This window comes from Prionailurus viverrinus, chromosome A3, assembly GCF_022837055.1.
Source record: "Prionailurus viverrinus isolate Anna chromosome A3, UM_Priviv_1.0, whole genome shotgun sequence".
NCBI classification, from domain to species: Eukaryota; Metazoa; Chordata; class Mammalia; order Carnivora; family Felidae; genus Prionailurus; species Prionailurus viverrinus.
Genome location: NC_062563.1, coordinates 68,242,101 through 68,269,089, shown reverse-complemented (window position 1 = coordinate 68,269,089; position 26,989 = coordinate 68,242,101). Strand labels below are relative to the sequence as shown.

Sequence of the window (26,989 nt, the reverse complement as noted above, 5' to 3'; positions counted from 1 at the left end):
AGTGGGGCTAATGCTAAAACTATGCATTATACTCTTATGTCCCTTTATAGCTACTTTGGCTTTTCATTAAATCTCCTCAAGAGGCCACCTTGAAATGTACCCCCCCGAGTGAGCAGGATTTGGCTGCATTGCACCACCTTTAAAATATTCTAGGTGACTGGTCATACCAGTCTCAAAAAAGAGACAACTTTGATTCATGTCTGAACTCTACAAAGAGAAGGAAAGGTCATGGCAACTAATTCCCTAAGGCCCTTCAGAGAAAGAATGCATGGCAAAGGATGACAAGATTCCAGGTTGCACCTGTCATAAGTCACACTCAAGAGGCTGCTGGGCGTTAAGACAGAAAGCCTGGATTCTAGTCCCGGCTCTGTGTCTATGAACCTTAGTCAATTATACCACCCAGACATGCCTCTGTCTCTGTGTATCCAGTGGGATTATTAATACCTTTGGTGCAAATCCAATCGTGTCGTGTCAACTACACAGCATCGCCATGATTAAAAGCTAATATTCAGCAAGCCACTTGTTTTAGACCATCCTGTTTCATCTTTTTTTTAATATTATTTATTTGAAAATTTTTAATGGAAAAACAGAGTCACTTTCCATTTGTCTTTCCAATGATACCCCTTTACATCTTACCTAGATTTACCACCAATTAACAGCTTGCCACGCCCACCCCATCTCTATGTATCTTAAGTATACACAACACATTTCCTTGTGGCCAAACCATCCAAAAGAAGTTTATAGATATTATGATGCTTCATACCTTAAACATTTCAGCATGTATCTCCCAAAAACAGGGACATTCTACATAACTACACCATTATACCTAAAAAAATGAACTTGAATTTAATGGCATCCTCCAACCCATACTCCACATTCCAATGAAAAAGTCCTTTATAGATTGTTTTTAAACTCAGACTCCAATTAAAGTTTATGCATTGCATTTTCACTATTATGTCTCTTTAGTCCTCCCAACCTCACCTCCACCCCAAGATCCGCTCCCCTGCCTTCCTCTGTTCTGTATGACACCAATTCCTTGAAGGAGCCCAGGCCAGTTATCTGGATTCATTTGACTGTATTGTCAGGATTAGATTTAGGTCAACTTTTCTGCAAGAACATTGCAAAGGGCATGCTGTATCTCTCCCAGTGCATCAAACCAGAAAGCATGTCGTGCCATGCTCCTTGGCCATTTGGTTAAAGTGGTGACTGCCAGACATCTTCATTGTAAGAGCACATGTTTCCCTTTGTCATTAACAATAAAGCATGGTGGGAGACTTTGAGTTGATGCCGCTAGCCTGTTGGCCAATAACCCTTCATCTGATGGTTTCAGCATCTGCTGATTATTCAGTTATGTAGGGTATTACAAAATGGAAGTTTTAAATCTCATCATTCTTCCACATTTATTACCAATGCTCTTCCATAAAAGAAGAATCCTCTCTCTCTCAATCTCGCTCTTTTTAAATATCACTGTGGAAGTAGATTTTTCAAAAATTTTATTCAATATATTATAATCCATTATAATAATAATCCACATGAACTTGGCTGAGGGCAACTTGAGGGGGAACATAACAACTCCATGCTGCCAAAATACAGGAGGTATGCCCGCTTCAGAGAGAGGGTTCCCTTGCCATTGGGAATGTGAGACCCACAGAAGTGGGGGAATTCTGATGAACATTCAAAACCAGGGTCATGGCAGCATATAGAGACTGGCCTGATGACAGTGACTGGTGACAGTTATCCATACAACCACTGCCAGGACTTCCACTAAAGAAGTGTCTCCATATACTTCATACACAAGAATTATTCATACATAAAAGGACTGCAGAAAAATACCACAGGGAGAAGAAAGAGGTGAATTTAGGATCCCTGTTCTTTAGGTAGGTATTTGTATAGTCATTTGATAAAAATTTGCTTATAGATATACCACCATAGGGAATATTTTCTAAAATAGAAACCCTGAGGCCACTTTTTGAGACACTGCAGATCTGCAAACATAAATTAAGCTTTCTTCTTTAAAATCATCCAAAAACTAGGTGGTTATATGATCTAAAAGGGAACTATGGAAGACCATCTAATACTGTTAAAACGCCAGAAAATGCTTTTAGAGCCCCAGGAATATTAGGAGTTTGTTTTAAGGCAGCATTCACAATTAGAGTATCATCTGTGATTAAGTTCTAAAGCCTGAATCTTATTTTGAATAAAAAGGTGACATTCTCTCTTTTTGAGTCACAATTACTGACATTTGAATAGAGAACACAGACAATGCTTTAAAGTAAGGTGCAGCTATTGTAATACAGGAGAGGGGGAGAAACCATTTCCGTGCCTGTGACTGCATCCCCAAGGCAAGGGAAGCTGTCCTCATTTAATTCTGACACCATGAAGTCTTGGGAAAAAAGTTATCTGAAGTGACTCTCCAGCTGTTTTAAGGGGCATTTTAAAGCATTGTGCAGGCCTGACAGCATGAGGCCTCCCACTCACATTTGTAACTTCTCCAAAGTAAGGAAGCCACTCTTTTAATCAAAACAAGGCAACACATTCTATTGTGCGCGACTGCTAAGAACAAAGCTGAAGAGCAACAACTAAAAAGGAAACGGTGAGCTCCATTCTCTGGGAAGTCGGGACAAGTAGGACCCAAGCTATTAAAAAAGACATGAAAAAAGGTCCCAATACAAAAATGTCAATGACGCCAACACAGACCAAAGGTGTCGGCGGACCTTTGGAGAGTGAGTACATGTTGGGGCAGCCCAGGCCACTAAAATGACCTCCTCCACCAGGAGCAGGAACACCTCTACCCCATTGAACAGTTCATTTAAACAGACTGCTGCATTTCACAGAAATCCTGTCCAGAGCAGGACAAGGGAAACCCCTGCCCTCTATTCTGGACAGAGAGACGGAGGCTACTACAAGATATAATAATAATAATTAATAATAATAATAATGGCAACACATTAAGCATTTACTGTGTTCCAGGGCTTCTTTCAAAGTGTTTAACATATGTTATGCATTTTAATCCACACAACAGTCTTTTGGGGTCAATACTATTATTATCATCCCTATTTTCAGACTTGGAAATTAAGACACAGAGAGGTGAGATGACTGAATAAAGTAACTCAGCTAATAAGTAGTGGAGCTGGGATTCAAGCCCAGGCAGTTGGATTGAATACTTGCAACCTTAACCACGAAGCTTCACTTAGAACAATGGCATTGTAAGCCCCACCAAAAAAAAAAAAAAAAAAAAGTACAAAATTCTAATATATATCAAAACTAGGATAAGAACAGCACATAAAAATGACAGAGAATGGGTATCCAGACAACTGCTGGCAGCTTTGCTTTGCTCAAAACAGAGTAGGGGCTACTTTTTTTAAAATTCACTATACATGTAACTCCATCACTTAGAAGGTAGAGACAGTGGTAAGGGGACCGACTCTGGACTCAGTTCTGTCCAGCAGACCATCTGATCTGTATATGGAAATGGTGAGAGCTATATCATCCAATGCTGTAACCTAGGGCAAAGGCCCCAAAGTGGGATCCCCAAGGCTCACTGGGAGAGCTTGTTATAAGAGTGCAAATTCCTGGATACCACCACCAGATTCTGATTCCACAGATCTGCAGTGCACCTGGTCAGTAGGTCTGAGTCTGCATTTCTGGCAAGCAGCTCCGGTTGATTCTGAGTCAGGAGATGAAGGGAAATGCTTTGGCAAATATTGGCTTGGACTCCAAGAAATCCAATTTCAAAGAAGTTCTGAGAAAAGAACAATATGATTCCTTTATCTACAAGAGATTGCTATAAAGGAATTCAAACTCCCAAATGATAAAGGACTGCCAAAGAATAATATTCTAAATGTAAAATAAAAAAAGAATTCCAGTGGGATTGAGCTGCTAAGGAGCCAAGAAGATTGTGTGTAACTGCACAAGGCAACAGGCATAAACCAAGAAAGTACCTAGCCCCTCCAATTCTATCATATACATGAGGAAAGAAAACTACTGAAAAAAATGGCAGCCAGTAATCCTGGCTGAGAGCTCATATGTGAAGTTGTAAATTCAGAATTCTAGAAGAAAGCACATGAGAGCAGGAGAAGCCAGAGAAGGCTCTTCCTCACGTGGAAGGGTGAGGCCACTGCTCCACCCAGCCTTTTGACTAAGCTTCTGCTAGGGAGCAAGCATTATGAGACACCCGGGGGTTTTACAAAATGAATTAAATACACTTCCCCTGTTCGATCTGAACTAAAATTAATAAGGAGACCTTATGAATTATTCTGTAATCTCTGTATTTTCTGAATTCCAGTGTTCAAACATCATGCTTCAACCCTGAGTCCTGCTTATTTATATGCTGGTTTGTCTCAGATGTGCTGTGGATTGATGGAAAGAGACCCCCACCCCCAAATATACACCACACACACACACACCACAGGACAGAATTCCATGTTTGTTTTCTTTAACAAAGGCTAGAGAAACCTTGCAATCAACAGCCATGTGGAACAGGGTTTCTCAAGTCACACCCACCAGCCCACCCATGACATGGCCATGCAACTACCAGCAACCCCTTAAAGGGAAGCTAGGGTCTGCCAGATGCTGGAGTTTAATTTGATGTTATACTATATAGCTCTTTCTCACTTGAGTATTACATCATTGTGCATGAAGGACTTACATAAATATTTCTAAGACTGTGCCTTTCAAACTTACCCGGTTGGCTATGATTAGAAATTCACCTTACATACACCCATTTGTTCATCCAGTTCATTTAACATATACTTATTGTAATCCTCCCAAGTGCCAGGCACTACTCTAGATACAGGGGATTCTGCAAGTAACAGAACAGTTTCAAATCCTTGTGCTCATGAAGCTAACTGCTGGGGAAGGTAGATGATAAACAAGTATGTTATAATCCAGGGTCAGATGCTGATAAAGCCACAGAGGAAAAACAACTCAACAAAGGGGGATGGGAATGCAGGAATGCTGGGAGAAGGGAGGATGGTAGTTTAAATGAGCAGCCAGGAAGGGCCACACACGAACATGGTATTTAAGCATAGCCCCCCAGGAAGAGGAAGAGGGGCCGTTTGGATATCTCAGGGTAGAAAAGTAGTAGCAAGCAGTGAAACTGACATGCTGGAAGTAGCCCCAGACACCTTGTGTTCTCTGGTCCCATTTCTGCCTCTTGTGGGCTTTGGACAAGCCATTTTCCTTTCCGAGACTCTTCCCTTCTTTATAAAATAAAAGCGTGCCACTTGATCCTCTCCAAGTTTGTTGCAGGCTCCAACATTTCCCGACATCTGTCTTCTGAGGAGCCTCTTGTGTCTTACTCTGAACAGATGTAGGTGTTTCTATGTATATGTGTACGTATACTTTTAAGTATGTAACATACAAAAATGGTTGAACAAAATTCCATAAGTAGTACTACCCTAATTACATGCAACACACTCCAGTATCTTCCATTTTGTCCCATTCTGTTCTATCTCATTTTGCGAAATGCCGATTGCACCCGACTAAATTGATTTCGCTATCCACTAATTCGTCTTAAAGAACTGTTTACAGGCACTGAAATCTTCTTGGTTATGGAGCCAAATATGGCAGCAACCAAAACACATACTCATCCAAGAAAAGGAAAAGCTAACTCCATTCCAGAGCCTTCCTCTGCCGTCCGCTTTCAGCCTCCCAGAAAGCACACATGCCCACACAGGCCTGAGGAGGCAGAGGCAAGACTTGAGCATTGGACAGTTCTGGCCACTATTTCTGCTTCCGCCGCTGCTTTCTTTAAGCTTGAGCAGACAGCACGACGACAGTGAGACATCGCTTTCTCATCAGTAAAATGGAAATGGCAATGAGGATTAAGTCATAAAATCAATGTCGAATAGCTGGTCAAGTATCTGGCACTTAATAAACACGTAATAAAATGGAGCTGCTGCTGCCAAACTAGAGTGGTGGAGGTGAAGCCAAACTAGAGCAAGAAGAAAAAAAAGAGAAAAACCCAGCTCCCTCTCACCAGGTCCTCAGAATCTAAAACATTAGACAGAGGTGAATGTTGCATACGCCAGTAATTATCTTAGTAGTAAATGTCACAGAAGGAAGAATGTGTGATTCCAAAACGTGCTGCTTTCACTGCTAAATCCTCTCTCCTCTCCCTTCAGCAAACTATATGGAAATGGGTTTGAAGAAATACAAAGTCATGCCTTCAACGGGACGACGCTGATTTCCCTGTAAGTATGTGCTATTTCCCCAGCTCATGAATAAAAATGAAATATTACTCTGGCTACCAGATCACATTCAATCTTCAACAACTAACTCAGGACAAAAATAAACTTTCAAGTGGCTAGTCCTCAGTGTTTCATGCATGTTACTAGGCAACTGGCTGGCTAGAAACCCCAGAGCACCCTGATTTCAAAGACAGATGCAGCCCGGAGACATTCAAGTTGACAGTTTGCTAAAATATTCAACACCCTACTTTTAGTTTCATCTCACAGCCTCCCTCTCTAGCCCCTTCACTCAGGTTGATGGCATGTTAGAGTCAGCACGATTTCAGTGAAGAAATTCTTCCCCCAGCCCCCCTGCAGAGAAAACTGGCAATCCCATTTACCCGCCTAATCAGCCACAACAAGCACCCTCGGAGTCCCATCCCCCTACTGCTGGGGTGGGGCGGGTATGGGGAGCATTTTCCACAGGGTGAGGGGCCCTTGTGCTTACACCACATTGCACCCAGTCCCCAGCGTTAACAGCATTTAACTCAAGGAGAGCATCCCTACTAACTATCCTTCATTGTTTCCCACCTCTCTTTCCTTCTATGGCTTCTTTACTAAAAGAGTGGCTCATTTACAAAGCCTACTGGGGCTGGGGCCATTTGAACCCTAACAGGTAGGAGTAAGGTAACAATCACCCTACAGTTGGATATAATAAAAACTAAGCAAACTATTGACAACTTGAGCCTGAAAAGCTCAACTGAAGCCAAAATTAAGGAAAACAAATGAAAAGACTTTTATGATACATTGTATCAACCATAGTCTATACCAGTGCTTCTCATACTTTAACACACACAAGAATAAGGTGCAGATTGTTAAAACACAGATTCCTAGGCCCCACCTCCAGAGACTTTGCTTCATTGCCGCTAGGGTAGAGCTTGAGAATTTGTAATTTGAGCAAGCTTCCAGGAGATGCTGAGGCTGCCAAGTTGGGTAACATAAGTCTTTACAACATACTATTTATTTTAACTATACATATTAATTAAATACTCTAGTATATTGGTACCATGCTACAGAGCTTGGTGGTTATGAGAACAGATCTAAGAGTCACTAACTGGGTCTTAAACTCCAATGCCAGTATTTATCAGCTTGATCACGAGCAAGTTACTTAACCTATCCCAGCCACAGTGTTCTCATCCATGAAATAGAGCTATTAATAGGCTTATTTTGAGGATATCCCCACCAAAATGAAAAGGTCTGTTTTGTATCCTCAGTACTTAACACAGTGCCTAGCACAGAGTGGGTGCTCATTTATCATTTATTACATTGCACAGCTAATTAATTACAAATGAATGAATGAAGGAAAAATAATTATATTTTTATGGTCTTAGCCTGAGTCTGGCACGTACCAAGTGCTCAAGAAATGATAGCTTCCTATCATGGAGAAAAATTCCCCTCATTTTCTTGTTGACTTGAATCTAATGAAGAGTTCACTCTAGCCAATTGAATCTGTTTCTGCCAAATTTAAATCAGAGGCATATCCTCTCCTGGCACAGTACTTTCAGATGCCTCATGCAGTTATTCACTCAACAAGGGTTTGCCAAGCATCAGCTATGTTTGAAGGAATATGCTACATTTGGGGTGGAAATGAAAATGAGTAAGGCCTGGTGTTTGCCCCACAGGAGCTTACGGCCTAGGAAGAAGCATTGCCAGATGGTATATAAACTGTATACTAAGTAGTAACTAAAACAGAAGGCAAAGTGTGATGCCTCCCCTGAGAGAAGTAAAGTCTTCTGGGATTTCAAAGGCAGAAAAGAAGGAAATTAGAGAAAGCCTCCTGAGAGATGTAGACTCTGAGCTGGGCCTCAGTTGGACAGGTAAAGACAGAAGGAAAATGCATCCCAAGCAGAGGACAACAAAGAGAATGGCCCAGAGGGGGAAGCATGTGTTCACAGAACAGCAAACAGTACCTTTTAGAAAGAACTAGATGTGGGTTAGGGACAAAGCAGGAAGGGCCTTAGATGCCACAGTAAAGGATTGGGACTCTCTTTTATAGAAAATGAGAGGCCGTTGAAAGTTCTGGGATGGGAATGAAGTATGAGGGTGCTTAAAGAAGGTTCATCTGTTGGCAGAAAGGACAGCGGTTGGGGTGGGGGTTGTACAGGCTAGAGACAGATATCGGCTATCTGAATAGAGGGGGTAACTGAAGGCCTTTGTGGCTGAGGTAACCTGGATGAGGGGGCAGAGTAAGAGAACTGAATATAAAATTGGGGGACACCAAGAGAGAAGGAAGAGAAGCAGAGCAAAAGCAAACAGAGTGGGAGGAAAACCAGCAGAAAACATCCTTGGGAGGTCAGAGAAAACAGGACGTCAGTCAAGAGGGCCTTCATCAGCAGTGTCCCAGCTGCATCAGGGATGCCAAAATGGGATGTGTACCTCAAAAAGTTCAACTAGTCAAGATTCTGTATCCCCCACATCTTACTGTTGCAAGAAAGAGGAAACCAAGAACACAAATCAGTTTGCCAAGAAAACAAATCAATTTCATTCATTTATTCATTCAACAAACATTAAGCATCGCCAGTATATATTAGGCACCATGTTAGGGAGCTGGGTCTGCAATGGCAGAGTGGAAAGAGTCCTTGTCCTCATGAAGCTTCTGTTCTAGCAGAAGAGACAGACAAAAAGGCAAGTAAATAAATGAACTTACTGCAGATAGGAATACATACTATGAAGGAAATAACCCATTACTGAGATCTATGAGAGTACAGGGGCTGTCTGGCTTTAGGTTAGGTGTCCAGGGATAGCCTGGCCATGGATGTAGGCTATCCCTGGGCCATGAAACGTAGGCTGAACCCAGAAGATGACAAAGAGTGCACTATGGCAATAGTGAGGGGAAGCGTGTCATGGGAAGGGGGAACAGGATGTGCAAAGGTCCTGAAGTGGCAAAGAAAAGTAGTTGTAAGCTCCAGGAATTAAGAGGAGGCCAGTGTGGCTGGAGGTTCATCAACAATGGGAAACCAGTATGAGACAAACCTAGAGATGGAGAGCGAGCAAACCACGCAGAACTCAGGGGCAATGGAAAAGATTCTAAATTCTCTTCTAAGGGCAAGGAGGTCCCCTGAAGGATTGAAGGGGGGAGTAGGTTTCAAAACTGTCAAGCAAAATTTTCAAAGTGTACCTTCAACCCAGTTTCTACACCTTCCTCACAAATGGGCCTGTCCAAAGTTGTTCAGAATGATGACACCAAAGCCCTACAAAGTTCTTGAATTTTCTACCTAAGTTAGGACAGGGTGGAGAGACACAGCACCAGAGGGTCGCCCTCAGATGCCTCCAGGGTTCTGAGAGTCACCCCTTGTCATTCTCAGAGCACCCCACTTGTGAAAATTTTGGGTGGGGCTCAGGGGTTCTCCCACTGTGCTTCAAGAGGTTATCCTGTGTGTGCTTCTCATACCTGGAAGGCTGTGTCACTTGAGAACCTGAAAGTGACCCCTAGGAAAACGTGGTAGACGAATCTGATTTGTTTTTAACCGAGTTACATACTGCGGAGTTATCAGTACACAGAAAGATCTTTTAATAAAACACGTGAAAAGTTCTGTCATGAAATTTGGGCAATTAATTTGACCTGGCTGACATGACGATTATTTGCTCACAGAGCCCCATTTCGATGATTTATGACCATAACAGAACATAATTAAAACAAACCAAATCAGGGAGAAGAGCCATGGAGGTTTGGGAAGGAAATTTTCTTTTGATTTAGATCTTAAACAGCAATTGACTCTGACAACCTCATCTCTTTGAAAGTAGAAATACACCCAGGGGATAGGACTGTGTGAGACTGACGGGTGCATTCTGATGGAAGGGCTGAGGATTTCTGAGGAGAACGCTTAGTAGAAGCATGTGGAAAACAGCCACCCAGGGAGTGAGATGCAGGGGGGGTTGCAGTTTTTAAATGGCAGGCGTGATGTGGAGACATGCAGGAAGACAATGAAGAAGATGGAGAGCTAGGAGATGAACCAGGTAATTGCCTATGCCTCTTGCAAGGGAGGGGAGAGTGAGTGTTGGTCTATTTGTTTTGCCATGTAACACTGTAACAGTGATGCAGGAGAATCCTGCTATACTTCAAATCATCACATCGACAATGGATGCATTTTCCAGAATGCCCTGAGTCACCACTCTTCTGTTGTAGAAAGAAAGTGCTCAAAAGAAGGCTGGCAAGCCTGAGCCCAGGGACCCCGCTCCCAGCTCCCTCGTCCACCCAGAGAGGGGCCTGGGCTTGGAGACACCAGCATGAGGGCCCAGAGCAGGCTGCTCAGTAGCACCAAGCTGAGCTATTCCTGAACAGTTCACCCTGAGCTGCTTGGAGCTCAAGGAACAGAAGCCTCGGGTAGCTACTGCGTAGCAGCATCTGGTCGTGCCACAGCCTTAACAGCAGTGGTCCTCAACACGCACACCTGAGGACTATCATGTACCCAACACGGAACCCCGAGTGGGGCATGCTGGTGTAGGGCAATTTTCTGCACAGGCTGTCCTTCCTCCCCTTTCCTACCCAGTGGGAATGCATATCTGAAAAGGGTAACTTTGGACCCTACTTTTTCTTTTCAAGTAAGTATTTGCAAACTTCAGCATATTGCTATTAACCAGCTCTGAGGCCTCCAAGGTCAGGGCAGCTGAGCACCTGATACAGAGCAGGCTGCGCCTCCACCCTTCAGCCTTGAACACTGGAGCAGCACTTCCATCCCCGCCCAGCTGTGCGGTAGCAAACCTTCTCGACTCCAGAACAGGAAAGGGTGAGGACTTGAAGCTGCAGGACAAAGCGTTCTACTGAGTGAGGGGGAATCTGCAGGGGAAAGGTGGGCCCAGACACACACGCGGGCAGTTTTACAATAAGCCTGGCACCAGCATATCTTTTCCCCTTCTTCTACAATCCCCCTTTTCCCTCTATGGCTGAGCACCGCACAGGCAGGCTGCTCCAAACATGTGCACACGCAGCGGTGACTGTTAACCCACGAAGTGCCAACCCCACTAAGAACACTGTCCTTCCCCACAGGGAGCTCAAGGAAAACACACACCTGGAGAAGATGCACAATGGAGCCTTCTGGGGGGCCACGGGGCCTAGCATCTTGTGAGTACAGTGGTGCTGCCTCCCCTCCCCACCCAGGGATCCAGCCACACTGTCCCCAGCCCAGTTTGTGGACAGTCAGTCTCTGCATGGGAAAGGGCTGCCGTTAACCAATAACACTAACTGGGGGCACTGAAATGACAGAAATCGACGGTCTCCGTTCTAGAGGCTCAGAGTCTGAAATCAAGGTGTCGGCAGGCTCGTTCCTTCTGAGGGCTGTGAAGACAGGATCTATTCCCGGCCTCTCTCCTTGCTGCTGGTCCTTCCTTCTGGTTGTGACAACGTAACTCCAGCCTTAACAAGGCATTCTCTGTGTGTATCTACCTGCCTGTCTCTGAATTTCCCTCCTATTATAAGGACACCAGTCATCCTGGATCAGGGCCCATCCCAATGACCTCATTTTAACACGATTACCTCCGTGAAGATTTCATTTCCAAATAAGGTCACATTCTGAAATACTGGGGCATTAGGACTTCCATGTGAATTTGGGGGAGACACAATTCAGTGTGTAATACCAAGTATGGAGGTCCACCTCATGTGCTAGCCCAGGGAAGGCTGCCCACCTGGCATCCACTCGTGGGCATCCAAGGCCAGAGATCAGACTTTCCCATGGCACTTGTCCAAACAGAGCTGAGCTACTGTGCATCAGGCTCCCTGAGGAGGCAAACAACAGAACCAAGTTTCCTCAACTCTTGGTAGTTTCGTGTGAGGACATGCGAGAAAGTGTAAAGGAACAGGAAACTGAATCAAGAGTCTCCTGACAAAGCCTTGGAAAGCCTGAAAATCCCATAGGAAACAACTGTAGCTGTAGTCAGGCCTCGAGGAAAAAGACAACAGGGTTCCAGAGGCTCTGCAACTCTAACCTGGGGTGACCTCATCTTTCTTCCACAGAGGTGCCAGGCCCTTTACTGCCTACTCTAGTATGCTGTTACTCATTCACTCAACAAACACTGATTGAACACATCCCGTTTACCAGGCAGCATGCCGGAGAGACTGGTGAGCATAATAGCTCTGGTCCCTGCCTTTAAAGAGATTACAGTCACCGAGGGAAGACAGCAATAAATAGGCAAACAAGCGGGTGATTTTGAAATTAGGAAAGTGCTAGAAGGAGAGTGAACAGTGTAATCCAGTTCATTTGCTTGCTTATTCATTCAGTCATACATCCATTCATTTACCCCATAACGATTTTGTAAGTCCCTACTGTGTGCTAGGTACTGGATTAGGCAGAGAGAGAGAAACAGAGCATAAGAAAAAGATGTCTGCCTTCCTTCACAGAATGGGGGAAGACAGACGAGGATCAAATAAGTAAATAAATTATGTAGTATGCAGATGTAGGCGCTGGTTGTGAGGGAGAAAAATTCAGTTGGCTGAAGGAGGAGTTCTAGGGAGAGAGAGTTACCATTTTGAAAAGGATGGTCAGGGAACACTAACCTGAAAAGTGTCATTTAAGCAAACACCTGAAATAAGTGAGGGAGCAAATTATGTAGGTATGGACAGGAGGGGCATTCTAGGTAGAGGGAAGGGCAAAGCAAAGGTCCAGAGGCAGGAATTTGCCTTGTGTAATGGAAGAAAAGAAAGGAGGCCAGTGTGGCAGAGCAAGCAAAATGGAGAGTTCTAGAACATAAGGACAAAGAGGTGGCAGACAGCTGGGTCGTGAAGGGCCTTGTGACCATTATAAGGACTTTACCTGTGTTCTGAGATGACATGAGGCTTTACAGTTTTGATCAGGGGAAGGAATGAACCAACCTAGTAATTCTTAATCCTGGAGCTCCTACCAGTATCAACTCATGATTTTGTCTACTTTCCAACTCCCACCATTATTAATCCCAACTCTATTTCTTAGTTCTTGCCCCTATCAACTCCTAAATACTTCTTAACCCTTATTTGCTACTAACTCTTGACTCTGCTTCCTACCCTGCCACTGTCAACCTCTGTGCTACTTCCTAACCCCCACTACTGTCAACCCCAGACGGCATCCAGTTCCTAGCCCACAGCACTGTCAACCCCTGACTTCACCTAATCCCCAGCTCCTGCCAGTATCCATTCTGACTCTACTTCTTAATTCCTGCAACCATCAACCCTTGACTCTGTTTACTTCCTAATTCCTGCCACAAAAAACTCCAGACCTTCTCAATTTCCTAACTTCCATCACTCTCAATCCTCACTCTCTCTCTACTCAACCTCATATTTTTGCTTCCACTACCTCATGGCTCATGCCAAGTGTTTTCTCTGCTGTGTCTCAGCTTCTGCCACCCTACCACACAGGTCCTGTATGTATCATGTTCAAAGTACACCAGATTCATAATCGTACAGGTTGGTTGAAGACTTTGCAGTCTAGCACACCCTGTAGGCAGAGCTCTTAGAGCAAGCTGGCTACCAACCCAGCCACTAGATAGCCAAAGAGAGTTGCCTCTGGGTCAGACACAGTATATGATGAAGTTAGTGTGGTCATAAGACACCCTGCCTGCTAGTCTTTGCCTGAAGAGCTGCTTGGTCCACCTGCTTAGAAATAACTGCGAGTACTGGAGACACCGGCCCTGTCTTGGCCAGAACAGTTGGACCAGACCTAGTCTTATTTCATTAAGCAGCTGTTCTCATTACACCCTTAGAATGTAAGTGGTGTCTAGGAGAGTTCCTTCCACCCACAACCCAAAAATACTTCCCCACTGGTCTTCTACTGAGACTGAAAATATATTATCAGAAATTTTACTCCTCCATGATGAGACCTTGCCTTTTCTACAATCCTAATTTAAAATATATACCCCCCTCAAAAAAAAAACCCATCAGACACACACAAGTTGTGTGCTGTATCCCTAACACATTCAGGATAACTCTATAAAGCAGGATGAGAACACTGGTTACCTAAATCAACGAGTACACAAAAGCAGCAGTAATCTGAAGCCCCTGAGGTAAATTCTGCTGTCTTAACTGTTCCACCAAAGGCCCACACTAGCCATCGCTCCATGTTGTCAAGTTCATCTATCAGTCATCTATTGATCCCCTCCCATGTGCTGGGCACTAAGCATTGGGACAATTTTCTGAGGGGGACTGTGCTGCTGGAAAAGTTTCATGGGGTCATCAGCAGCAACCACTTAGGAGATGGATTTCAAAATTTCCACAGACTCTTCTTCCTCTTCACATTTACCTTGTTCTCAGACATTCTCTCAAGTCTAGAAAAGCCAAAAAGTTTGGGACCTTGTTTACAAAACCTAAGCTTTCCACACAGTTCTGCTTGCCCGGCCAAGTGCTTGCTTGCTTGCTTTGGACTGGTGAATCCAGTTTGCCTTTAGAGAAGGTGCAGTCTGCATCCCAGGCAGATGACAGCTAAGGCCATAAGCAGCTCCTAGCAGTATAAGCAATCTGTGCTTCATGAAAACCTACCCTGTGGGGCTTGAACAAAGACGGAGGCATCTGAAGCCCTGAGTATTTCCCCCTGGGATACAGCACAAAAGCTGATGTCACTGCATGTGTCTACTGTCTCACAAAGCAACTAGTTATTTCATGCCTGCTAAGTGGAGAGAGGGAGGAAGGAAGGGGGGTGGGGGAGAAATGCTAATGAACGTATGACAGGTGTAAGGAGTTACACTCAACCTTGAAAGGAATAATGGAGTGCATATGAGGAAAAAAACACAGCATAGATTTTGAATTTTTATCTTAATGAGAGTAACTGAATGGAGAATTAGGGGGAAGGCAAGATGGAGAAAAGATTCCTCAGAACCTAGAACAGTACTATTGCTGAGAGGAGGTTTCATCCTATACAGTAAACAAAAAGGCTTGCTCCTTTCTATTTTTCAGGGATATTTCATCCACCAAATTGCAAGCCCTGCCTAGCTATGGGCTGGAGTCCATCCATACACTCATTGCCACATCATCCTATTCTCTAAAAAAACTGCCATCAAGGGAAAAATTCACCAACCTCCTGGATGCCACACTGACTTACCCCAGCCACTGCTGTGCTTTTAGAAACTTGCCAACAAAAGAGTAAGTAAAAAAAGAAAAAAAAAAAGGTAGTGCCTGCCAACCTGTGGCAGAAACAAATTTCAAAACAGTCAACTGGTCGACAGCTTCCTGCCCCTTCACTCCCTGCTCTAGATCAGCTCCAAAGCCATGGGGTCACTTTCAGAGACACAAGAAGAAAATGAGCCATCCTGTTTCTTCCCGAAAACTGATTCCAGTCAATTCACCCTGCAGCTACAAGACCTTTGTAGCCTATTCCAGGATAACTGAATTATAATAACCTTAAATTAGGCTATAATTGCAGTTGCAAAATGGAGTATGAAACTGACATCTTAAAGATCAATTAGCTCTAATCCTTATCAGAGAGCATAATTTTTAAAGAAGGAGGGAAGTAGGCTCAAGAGAGTAAATTTTACCTAATGTGTAAATCCTTAATAATAAAAAAAATGGACACAAAACTCTACAGAGGCTTTTTTTAAAGCTATTTCTCTCCCAGCAAGAAGACCATCTTTCATTTCAGAACAGAATTCTTGCTCTCTAAGGATTAGCTCAGTGCCTGAACAAAAAGGGCACAAGCTCCTGGCTGATTTGAGTCCAGTGGGGGGGCATCTTACTGATTCCACTGATACATTTCAATCCAGAATGGAATGACAGGGTGTGCAGGATTTCATTCTTTTCTTAAAGATTGTTTTCCAGAATTTTTTTTTTACTAAGATGCATAATAAGAAATACCTCTTTTTACGCTGCAAACCAGTACACGTCACATAGGTAACAAATAAAACAATACTTAACTTTTTTACATGTGTGATACACACAGATTTTTCTTATCTATTTTACTCTACTTTATTTCATGTTCGTTTGTGTTTTTAATGCTAGTCTTGTGCACTTTATTGTTTATACGACCCACCAATGGGTCACAACTCACTGTTGGGAAAACATCTGCCCTAAAGTGTTATTACACAGCCTAAGAAGATATTCTCAATTAATTAGATGAGGCACTGGAAGAGTGACACTAGGATGCTGCTGTTTTTGTGTGGAATCAACCTATTTATAATGAATCAACCAACAACATATTACTGTACATCTACTTTGTGCCTTGCAGAGGTATGTGAAGCTAGATCTGAAGCTTTTGATGTAACCAAGAAGACAAAGTACTCGGAGGGCCATGCATCATTAACTGAGCTTCAAAAAAATATTAATTGAGCACTTATCTAGTTCCAGACATTGTGCAAAAGTCTGAAGATACAAAAATAACTAAGAGCTCATTCCACCCGGGAAAATCACAAACAGCTGTGTGGTGGTAACACACAAGAGAGCCGATGTTTGTTTAAGTACAATATAGCAAATGTAATGGTAGAGCTGAGAACATTACAGAATACTCTGGGAGCACAAAGGAAGAGTTTCTAAACAGCAACAGAACTTACAGAAGACTTCCTGAGGAAATGACTTCCACTGAGTTTTGGAGAAGGGCTAAGAGGTGGCTAGGCAGGTGTGGGTAAAACCATGCTGAGAAAACAAGATAGCTCATGTGAAAGCACAAAGGCAAGAGACAAAGGATAGAAATCCCTCAGAAAAACTGGAACAAGATGACTTATGGGTACATGGAGGACACAGAGAGAGACAGTTGTGATGGGCTCTGAGTGCTGGGCCAGGTTGTTCAGAGGATGGGGAACCACTGACGAATTCAAAGCAAAATTACTCAGATTTGCTTTTGTCAAATAACACTCCAGCAGCTCTAGAGGATGGCTTGGAGGTGAGCAAAGCTGGTGAGAGACCGATTAGGAGAACAATACAGACCCTGGTTTATGATAAGGCTGATTCTGGACACCTCAAATTTTGTGGCAAAGAGGGCACATCCCTTCTGAAATTACTGGCATATAAAAAAGCTAGTTCAGGGCTTTTTATTCTAGTACATGAAAGAGACTACCTCTGGGTAAAAAAGGTGGGGAGAGGATTATGCAGTTGTAGGCCAGTATCAAAGTGAGATAGGAATACAGTCACACAGAGGTTGTCTTGATTGGGATTACAAGCTTTAAGTGACTCCCTCTATATCCCTAAAGCTCGAAACCTTGGATGCTAGGGAGATGGGACAGCCTGAAGCTGGGCCAGTGGAATGTTTATGTAAACTCTAAGTCACCCCCCTGCCCTGCAGCTGCTGAGCCTGGATAACACACACAGCTGCCTGGGCAGATGGTCCCAAAGACCTCCTTGGTATCTATGATTAAAATTTTTAAAAAGAGTAGATGGAACTCAGTGCTATGAACTGAAGGCTAAGAACAAACACATTTCCTGTTAACTATAGATTGGTTCACACACAGTATCTCTAGGTATCAGATACAGAGCCAGCATCAAAACACACACACACACACACACACACACACACACACACACACACACACACACTTTGTCCAAATTTGAGGATTTATAAGGCTGACTCAAAATAACAAGCTGATTAATTTTTGAAAGTGAGTCCAGTAGGTCAAATAGTTCTGCTATATTATCCACCTTCCTGCTTTGCATACAAAGTTGTGTGTATAAGGAATTATCTTGTTAATGCTGGAGAAGAATAACATAGAAATTTCTAATTTCGACTGCCTCATTTCTCCTTCCTCCTTAGGAAAGGTTGGGTTTCTCACCACCTTCTCTCCTTCCCTCTATTTCTTCATCCAGTTTTCCTGTGTGCCTCCCTTTGGTTTCACCTTAGGAATATAATAAGTATAGGCCCCTTTTAATTTATTGATACTTTTTCCCTTTCCATTAGGCTAAGCTTCTTGCAATGATGGAGGAGTAGAGAACACCCACATATATTTCTGCACATAAGGAAACAAAGCAGAAAATTCACATCATCATGTCAGGTCCAGTATCTTCAAATCCTCACAGAAAATATTTCCTAGTTACAATTCAAAGCCATGAATTCTGAATGGCTATTTGTTCATCACGAGCAATGTGGTAAGGAGAGTGGGGAGGGGCAAACCCTCATATACCATAAGGGTAGTTTTTAATAAGCATCGAAAAAATCTGTGATTCAATATGACCAATTTAAGTTTTTTCATCTCTGGAGCCCACACAAAACACTTAGCATTCAGAAGCATTTTATCTAAGCTGGAAGCCCTCTAATGACAATGCCAAAGCCTTCCCTCTTTCCCGGGAAAATGTTTCAGTCAGGACAATGGTGCAGAACACGACTGGCGTAATGGGCAAAGAATTTGGATGAACAAAGCATAAATAGACATGATCATGTTTAGTTTAAAGACCAAAGGCTCAACTGCTTTTTTTTTAAACCTCTTTTCTTTCAGGCAGAATTTTTCATTTTCCATTTTTGAAAACTTTTCCAAACAATGTGAAAGCACAGCAAGGAGACCAAATAATGAAACACTGTAAGTATTTGCATGCAAAGAAACTCAGGAAACCATGTCTCGTTCTGTGTGCACCTTATTATTATCAGTGCCAATGCTTTTCTTTTGATAAAAGTCTTCATTGGAGGGATGTTTGCAAAGCACTTTTTAATAGATTTAAAATGGGATTTTTTCTTTACAAGTGGCATCCAGTTGAACAGACATTTAACTGTTTAAAAAAAAACTCTTTAAAAAAAATGTATCTACACATTCATTCTATAATTAAATTCTCCAAAGAAATTAAAATTTTTATTTGCAGGTATTTTGAGGTGACTTAGGGCTTGTTAAAATGACTTCATTTACAAAAAAATGACTTCGTTTTTAGGAATTTTCACTAGTCAGTGGTCAGCATTCCACAAAGATTAACTGATTGCAAACACGGCTTCTAGAAGCAGTCACTTCCCTTCAAAGAGATTCAGGCCACCTTGACTACTATGCTCTGGAGCTTAAAATTATTCAACCTCAGTGCTATCACTAACATACACTGGATGGGAGATCCGTTTCTATTCTACTGACTGACTTTTTTAACATTTTTCCTGGCTGCCTTGGCATTTCACCTACCTTCAAATGTAAAAGATCATGCCTCAAAAGATACTCCCAGCGTCCCTAGGCCACATTTACTGTGATTTAGAAGTTTTATTATTCCCCCCATGTGTCCTTCAGGCTACAAAACCTGATACCCTTCTACAACACCTTGCCATTCTCCATTCCCTCTTCTACATCTTTTTTCTTTTCTCTTGTTTTTTTTCCCTATCAATCTGCAAGTTATGTAGAGGCAGCAGGGTGGTATGTTGGAAGGACCTTGGGCTTTGGGGCCTCTCAAAGTTGGATGTGAATCCTTGGCAGTAATGTTCCTGTAACACTGGGTATCCCTGGACAATAATTACCTTTTTTGAGACATTTTCCCTCATCTGCAAGGGACAGCAGAAATATCATTTGGCTTTCAGAGCCATAAAAGTGAAGAGAGTTGTTACAAAATGCAACAGCATCTGGGGTACATTAGAAATACCATACTCTGTATCCTTTTTTCTTTCATTTAGGTCCAACACCAACTGTCCTCCAGTGTTCTTTTTCCTCACCCTCCCTGCTCTTGTCTGGATGGTCTGTCGGTCACCTTCCATTAACTCTTTTGCAACCTGTGGCTTTTTCCTCATCAACAGGAAACGCTTCTGGCTGGAGTCACTGGTAGCCTCAAGGGGTAGTTTTGGGGACAAGAGACGTTAGCCCACTCTCAATCATCCTCATCAGCCCCACCCCAAGCCTTCCCAAAGAAGTCTACAGTCTCGAGTTTCCTATGCTAACACTGCTGTAAAACAAATCCCCTAATGTCCAGCATCCCCAAAACTATGTGAAATTAGTACATAAACTCTAGGTAAAAAGAGTGTGCTCCCTGTGAAATCCCCTTGCCCCCTTTCCCACCACAATGCTATTCCTAAGCCCCTGGAGGTGAGAAATTCTAGAGCCAGTCACTAAGCCCTACCTACTCTCCCCAAGGTATCAGTGTCCTTGCTGTTATTTATGGCTGGTCCCTTTGTTCTCCTACAGTCCCCGTCTTTCCTCCTGTCTTTGTTCATTGGAACTGGAGCGGCCCCTCCTTCCTCTGACTCAGTGTTGTAGGCCTATTCAAGTCCATTCAGACCCTTCAGTACTGAAGACAGCTCCCTGCCGGGTTTTGTCAATAAGCATGAGGCTCCCCTCAGGAGCTGTCCCAGGACACAAACCTAAGTAGCAGGTAGGTATTTGGTCTGAAGGCAAATCACCAAGGAGAAAAATTGCTAGACATATGCTCAGTAGGGAAAAAAGAAAGAAAGAAAAGAAAAAGAAAAAAAGAAAGGATAAAGGACCAGAGGAGTGAGACAAGGAACATGTTTGACCTCTTACTGATAGAAATTTATTCAGAAATCATGGCAGATTTTTTCGAAGCTTTGAATTAGTGCTTCTGAAGTAGTTTTACTGGTAGCAGCTAAAGTAGTTTTGATAAGGGGAAAGCAGCAAAGGAAATAAGGCAGAAATAGTTGGAAAGTTTTCACCTGATTTAATAAAGGCTATTATTTTGGAGGAATCCTCCAGGGAACTTGCTTAAAACACAAGTTCCTGGGCTCTGTCCCTAGAGAATTTGATCCAGGGTTTGTAGTCAAGCCAGGAATCTGCACTTTAACAAACAGTCTGGTGATTCTGATGGAAGTGGTCCAAGGACCACACTTTGAAAAGCACTGACAGAGACAGTGACATATAGGAAAGGCCATACACTACGGACATGAAGACCTACTGATGCCACTAGAGCCTAGTGCTGAGGGACCTTGAGCTAATCACTTGCCTTCTTTAATCTTAGTTTCCTTACCAATAAAATGAGGGGTTCGGTGAGATGTCTTTAAGAACAATTCTAATACTGGGGTGCCTGGGTGGCTTAGTCAGTTAAGTGTCCGACTTTGGCTTAGGGCATGATCTCACGGTTCATGGGTTCGAGCCCCGCATTGGACTCTGTGCTGACAGTTTGGAGCCTAGAGCCTGGAGCCTGCTTCGGATTCTATGTCTCCCTCTCAGTCTTCCCCTCTTCGCTCGTGCTCTGTGTCTCTCAAAAATAATTAAAATTTTCTTAAAAAGAACTTTTCTAATGCTAAGAAATAACCTATTTCCTTACATCATTCTTTATAACCACCACATTGTTTTAAATATTAAAAACACATATTCTTTTAATGGGCATGAGATGAAGACAAATGTACCCATATTTAGTAATAAAGCAGGTGAGTTTCCTGTGCAATGTTCTGTACATAGCAACAATCCTTTGCTAGTTCCAAAGTGGTTTCTAAGAATTTCTAGCATCATCTTGGAGTCCCAGATCATGGATTTCTTTTTATTCTTTTTTTAATCTATGTTATTTCCCTTCAGTAATTGTACTGCTCAAATATGTCATTTCATCCACTCACTGAACTAGGTTCACACTTTCCTGTTCAGAACAGGAGTAGCTAAGTTTTGAGAGTAGAGAAAAATACTCTTTTAATGTATGAGGGACCCTAAGGTAAAACACTATTTGTAATGGCCCTGACAGAAAAATTATGCCCATTTCTCTAGCTAGCAAGATTATATTAGCAGACTGTGAGCAAAGAGAAAATTTGTTGAGCCTACATGCATCATACTGTACACACTCATTGTCCCTGTATCTTTTCAATTCCTCTCAGGGCCAGGATCACCCTGGTTTATTCACTCCACAAGCATTTATTGGATAGTCTGAGCCAAAACTGTGTGAGGCACTGAGAGTTCAGAAATAAATAAGACCTAGTACCCTGCCTCCCAAGCTATCAAAGAATAGCTTCACAGACTATTAAAGAAGCCACCCATCATCACACAACGGCAGTACGGTTTGATAATTACAATAGAACTTAAGTGCAGCCATGGCAGAGAGAAGGGGTGATAAACTCCTTAGGGGTGTGAAATCAAGAAAGGCTTCACAGAGGGGCTTACCTTTAAGAGTAAGAAGGAATTCACCAGAGATGAGGAGAAGGCAAGAAGAAGAAATAGCACATACAAAGACAGAAGGATGAAAGAGTAGATTCTGAGAGCCACAGTCATTTCATGTAACCAAAGGGAAGATTGCACAAGCAATCTGCAAGAGATAATTATAAGAATCCCTAACTTTTAGTGAGCACTTAATATGTGCCAAGTATTATTCTAAACATTCTGTAGGTAGTAATATAGTTAATCCTTAGCACAACCTTCCTGAGGGAAGTATGATTAGTATCTCTATTTGGCAAATGAAGACCTTGTGGCACAGAGATGGTAAGTAAACCTCCCACCCAGGTTTACACAGCCTGTAAAGTCAGTCTTGCTCCAGAGCCCAGGTTTCGAATTGTGCAGCACTATTGCTTCTTGTAAATGAGACTGGAGGACGAGGCATAACCCAAATCATTCGAGGTTATCACAAGGAGTCTGGATTTTATCCCACAGACAACAAGAACCTAGCAAAAGTTTGAATTAATAGATCTGTACTTAAGAAGGGTCATTCTATGGGGCGCCTGGGTGGCTCAGTCAAGTTAAGCATCCGACTTCAGCTCAGGTCATGATCCTATGGTCTGTGAGTTCGAGCCCTGCATCCGGCTCTGTGCTGACAGTTCAGAGCCTGGAGCCTGCTTTGGATTCTGTGTCTCCCTCTCTCTCTACCTCCCCTCCACTTGCGCACTCTCCCTCAAAAATAAACATTAAAAAAAAAGTAAAGAAAAGCCATCGTAGGAGGAAGGTACAGATGGAGCAAGAGAGGGCCAAAATTAGAGGAAAGATGCTGGGGGGAAACTAATGTAATTGTCCTACAAGAGAGGATGAAAATCTTAACATAATTATTAGCAGTGGGTTTGGGAGGAAGAGGTTAGCAGAGTTGGGATTGTTCCTTCACTAGAGTTGGAACCCCTCTTCAAACTACTCTCTGAATTTGACTCATACCCCTAAGGAGTATCTATTTTCACCATTTCTCCCTATTGTCCATATCTGTATTTGGCTTCAGCTCCTGGGTTTCTGATTGTCCATCCTTGGTTTCCACTTCTTACCTGGGCTATTTGATTTAATGTTGAAGCTAGTCTACCCACAGCTGATAATCTTCGGCAGTGTGAGCCCTTCAGTCCCATTAGTGTTCTACCAAAGACACATGGCTTGACAGCAGTTTGGCAACTAAATGTGATAAATACCTAGGAAAATGCCAAGAAAGGGTTCTTGTAGACATAGCAAGCATATACTGTGTCTGTAAATTTGTTTTCCAAAGAAAACTCATCCGTTGTAAACAGCTTCATAAGTCTGTGCATCAACAGGAGATACCTATACATATATACATATATATATATATATATATATATACATACATATATATATACACACATATATATATATTGCTTTTCATTCCTTAAAGAAATTCCTATTTCCATTCAGAATTCTAAGATAATTTAACAAATTGTTTAACAATAATTTAACAAATAATAATTATTTGTTAATAATTTAACAAATAAACATTATTTGTTAATAATTTAACAAACCTAAGACTGAGGCTGTTGTGGCTTTGTTCCCTTTTGTTTCATAGGCTTAAAAAAAAACACTAAGGATGACTCATTTTTTTAAATACAAAGAATCATAGAAAATCTCAAGTTTACATTGAGACAAAATATTCTTCTTACAGTTATTCTGCCATCTTTGCTGAGAGTGAACTGAGTGCCTGGGATTATGACTATGGTTTCTGCTCACCCAAGACACTCCGATGTGCTCCCGAACCAGATGCTTTTAATCCCTGTGAAGATATTATGGGCTATGACTTCCTTAGGGTTCTGATTTGGCTTATTAATATCCTAGCCATCATGGGAAATGTGACTGTCCTCTTTGTTCTCCTGACTAGTCGTTATAAACTAACAGTGCCCCGTTTTCTCATGTGCAATCTCTCCTTTGCAGACTTTTGCATGGGGCTCTATCTGCTGCTCATTGCCTCAGTTGATTCCCAAACCAAAGGACAATATTATAACCATGCCATAGATTGGCAGACAGGGAATGGGTGTAGTGCAGCTGGCTTTTTCACTGTATTTTCAAGTGAGCTTTCTGTCTACACACTCACAGTTATCACACTAGAAAGATGGCACACTATAACCTATGCTATTCAGCTGGACCAAAAGCTGCGTTTAAGACATGCCATTCCTATTATGCTTGTAGGATGGCTCTTTTCTACTCTAGTTGCCATGTTGCCCCTTGTGGGTGTCAGCAATTATATGAAGGTCAGCATTTGTCTCCCCATGGATGTGGAAACCACTCTCTCACAAGTCTACATATTAACCATCCTGATACTCAATGTGGTGGCCTTCATCATCATTTGTGCTTGCTACATTAAAATTTATTTTGCAGTTCAAAATCCAGAGCTGATGGCTACCAACAAAGATAAAAAAATTGCAAAGAAAATGGCGGTCCTCATCTTTACTGATTTCACCTGCATGGCACCTATCTCTTTTTTTGCCATCTCAGCTGCCTTCAAAGTGCCCCTTATCACAGTAACCAATTCTAAAGTTTTACTGGTTCTTTTTTATCCTGTCAATTCTTGCGCCAATCCATTTCTGTATGCGATTTTCACAAAGGCATTCCAAAGGGATTTCTTTCTGTTGCTGAGCAAATTTGGCTGCTGTAAACATCGGGCTGAACTTTATAGAAGGAAGGATTTTTTGGCTTATACCTCTAACTGCAAAAATGGCTTCACTGGATCAAATAAGCCTTCTCAGTCCACCCTGAAGTTGTCTACATTGCACTGTCAATATACAGCTATCCCAGACAAGACTTGCTATAAAGAATGTTAACTGTTTTATCAGTAACCACATTATTGAGTAGTGCTTAAACATGTAAAAAATAATCTGTACCAGTAATTTTAACATAAACAGTTGGTGTTAGGAAACTATTTATTCTCAAGCACATTGAGCAAAAACAAGATATCTACCTAGCTCAAAGTGTTGTCCATGACCATTGCCAATCTAAAAACTACTTGTCATTGGTACATGATGACACAAAATACAAAAACAGAAAGTGTGTAGAAACATTTCTAGCAATTTTGACAGAGTAATTTAATGTCTGTTGAATCTAGTGCTTTTGAATGAGGTGGTATTTTACATATCTTTGCTTCTTTCTCATTTCACCTTTGTAGTAATTTTTACTGCAATTTATAGTCCATTACAGATTTGAAATTTAAAATAACTGGTTCTTTTCCTCAGATAGTTTGAAAAACACACTGCAGAGATGCACTGTCCAATCTGGTAGCCACTAGCCATATGCAGCTAAATTAAAATTAAAATGTAATTTCTCCCATAGAATTTCTAGAAGAAACTATAGGCTGTAATTTCTTTGACATCGGCCTTAGCAATACTTTTCTAGATAGTATCCTCGGGCAAGGAGAGCAAAAGTAAAAATATATGCAAATGATATATCTGATAAGGCATCAATATCCAAATATATACATATATAAAGAAGTCAACATCAAAAAAATCAAATAATCTGATTTTAAAATGGGCAGAGAACCTGAATACACATTTTTCCAAAGAAGATAAAACAGATGGCCAACAGACACATGAATAAATGTTCAACATCACGAATCATAAGGGAAATGCAAATTAAAACCACAGTGGGATACCACCTTACACATGTGTGAATGGCTACATTCAAAAAGACAAGACATAACAAGTGTTGGCGAGGATGTGGAGAAAAGGGAAACCTTGTCCACTGTTGGTAGGAAGGTAAATTGGTGCAACCACTGTGTAAAACAGTATGGGGCTCCTCAAAAAATTCAAAATAGAAATCCCATCCAACCCAATAATTCAACTTCTAGGTATTTATCCAAAAAAAAAAACCACACACTAATTTGAAAAGATATATGACCCCTTTGTTTATTGAAGCATTATTTACAATAACCAAGCTATAGAACCAACCCAAGCATCCACAGACAGATGAATGGATAAAAAAGATTTGGAAAATACATACACACAGTGAAATACTACTCAACCGTAAAAAAGAATGAGGTTTTGTCATCCATGAATGGACGGACCTAGACATGGACCAAAAAGGTACTACGCTAAGTGAAATGAGTCAGACAGAGAAAAGAAATACTATATGACTTCACTTACGTGTGGACTCTAAAAATCAAAACAAACTGAAGAAACTTCCTCATAAATACAAAGAACAAATTGGTTGTTGCCAGAGGGGAGAAGGGTGGCAAAATAAGCAAAATAGGTAAAGAGGATAAAATGGTACATATTTCCAGTTAAAAAATAAATAGGTCACAGGCATAGAAAAGTACAGCGTAGAGAATAGAGTCAATAATATTGTAATAACTTTGTATGATGATAGATGGTAACTACACTTACCTGGTAAGCATTTTGTAATTTATATAACTGTGAAATCACTATGATTTACACCTGAAACTAATATAATGTTATAGGGTCAACTTTACTTCAATTAAAAATTTTTTAAAAATGTTTAAAAACTTTGTGTGATACTATAATGGTGTATACAGGTCATTATACATTTATCCAAATCCATAAAATGAATGCCAGGAGTGAACTCTTATATAAATTATGGACTCTGATGAGTCAAAAGAGGTTCACCAATTGTAGGGTATGTGCCACCCTTGTAGAGAATATTGGTGAGGGGGGAGGCCATGTGTTGTGTGGCAGGGGGAGTGGGTATATGGGAAATCTATGTACCTTCCACCCAATCTTGCTGTGAACCTAAAACTACTCTAAAAAATACATTTTACTACAATTAAAATTTTTGAAAGCAAAAAAATTAGAAATTAAAAAATAAAGTAAGTTGCACACATCAGTACTCATCAGCCTATCTATACACTT

The 26,989-nt window shown here is 41.8% G+C and overlaps 1 protein-coding gene across 8 annotated transcripts in view; it reads left to right on the top strand.

Moving 5' to 3' along the window:
* Nucleotides 1-26,989, top strand: part of LHCGR (luteinizing hormone/choriogonadotropin receptor) — a 119,278-nt gene that overhangs the window by 29,810 nt on the left and 62,479 nt on the right. For 4 of the 8 annotated variants that reach the window (XM_047852143.1, XM_047852145.1, XM_047852142.1 and 1 more), the window contains exons 7-10: nt 6,126-6,194; nt 11,218-11,292; nt 15,085-15,270; nt 18,543-18,623. In XM_047852143.1, coding sequence (XP_047708099.1) covers nt 6,126-6,194; nt 11,218-11,292; nt 15,085-15,270; nt 18,543-18,623 — 411 coding nt within the window. Of the gene's footprint in view, nt 1-6,125; nt 6,195-11,217; nt 11,293-15,084; nt 15,271-18,542; nt 18,624-23,799; nt 25,666-26,989 lie in introns of those variants that run through there. The other 4 variants (XM_047852140.1, XM_047852138.1, XM_047852144.1 and 1 more) reach the window with 3 other exon arrangements.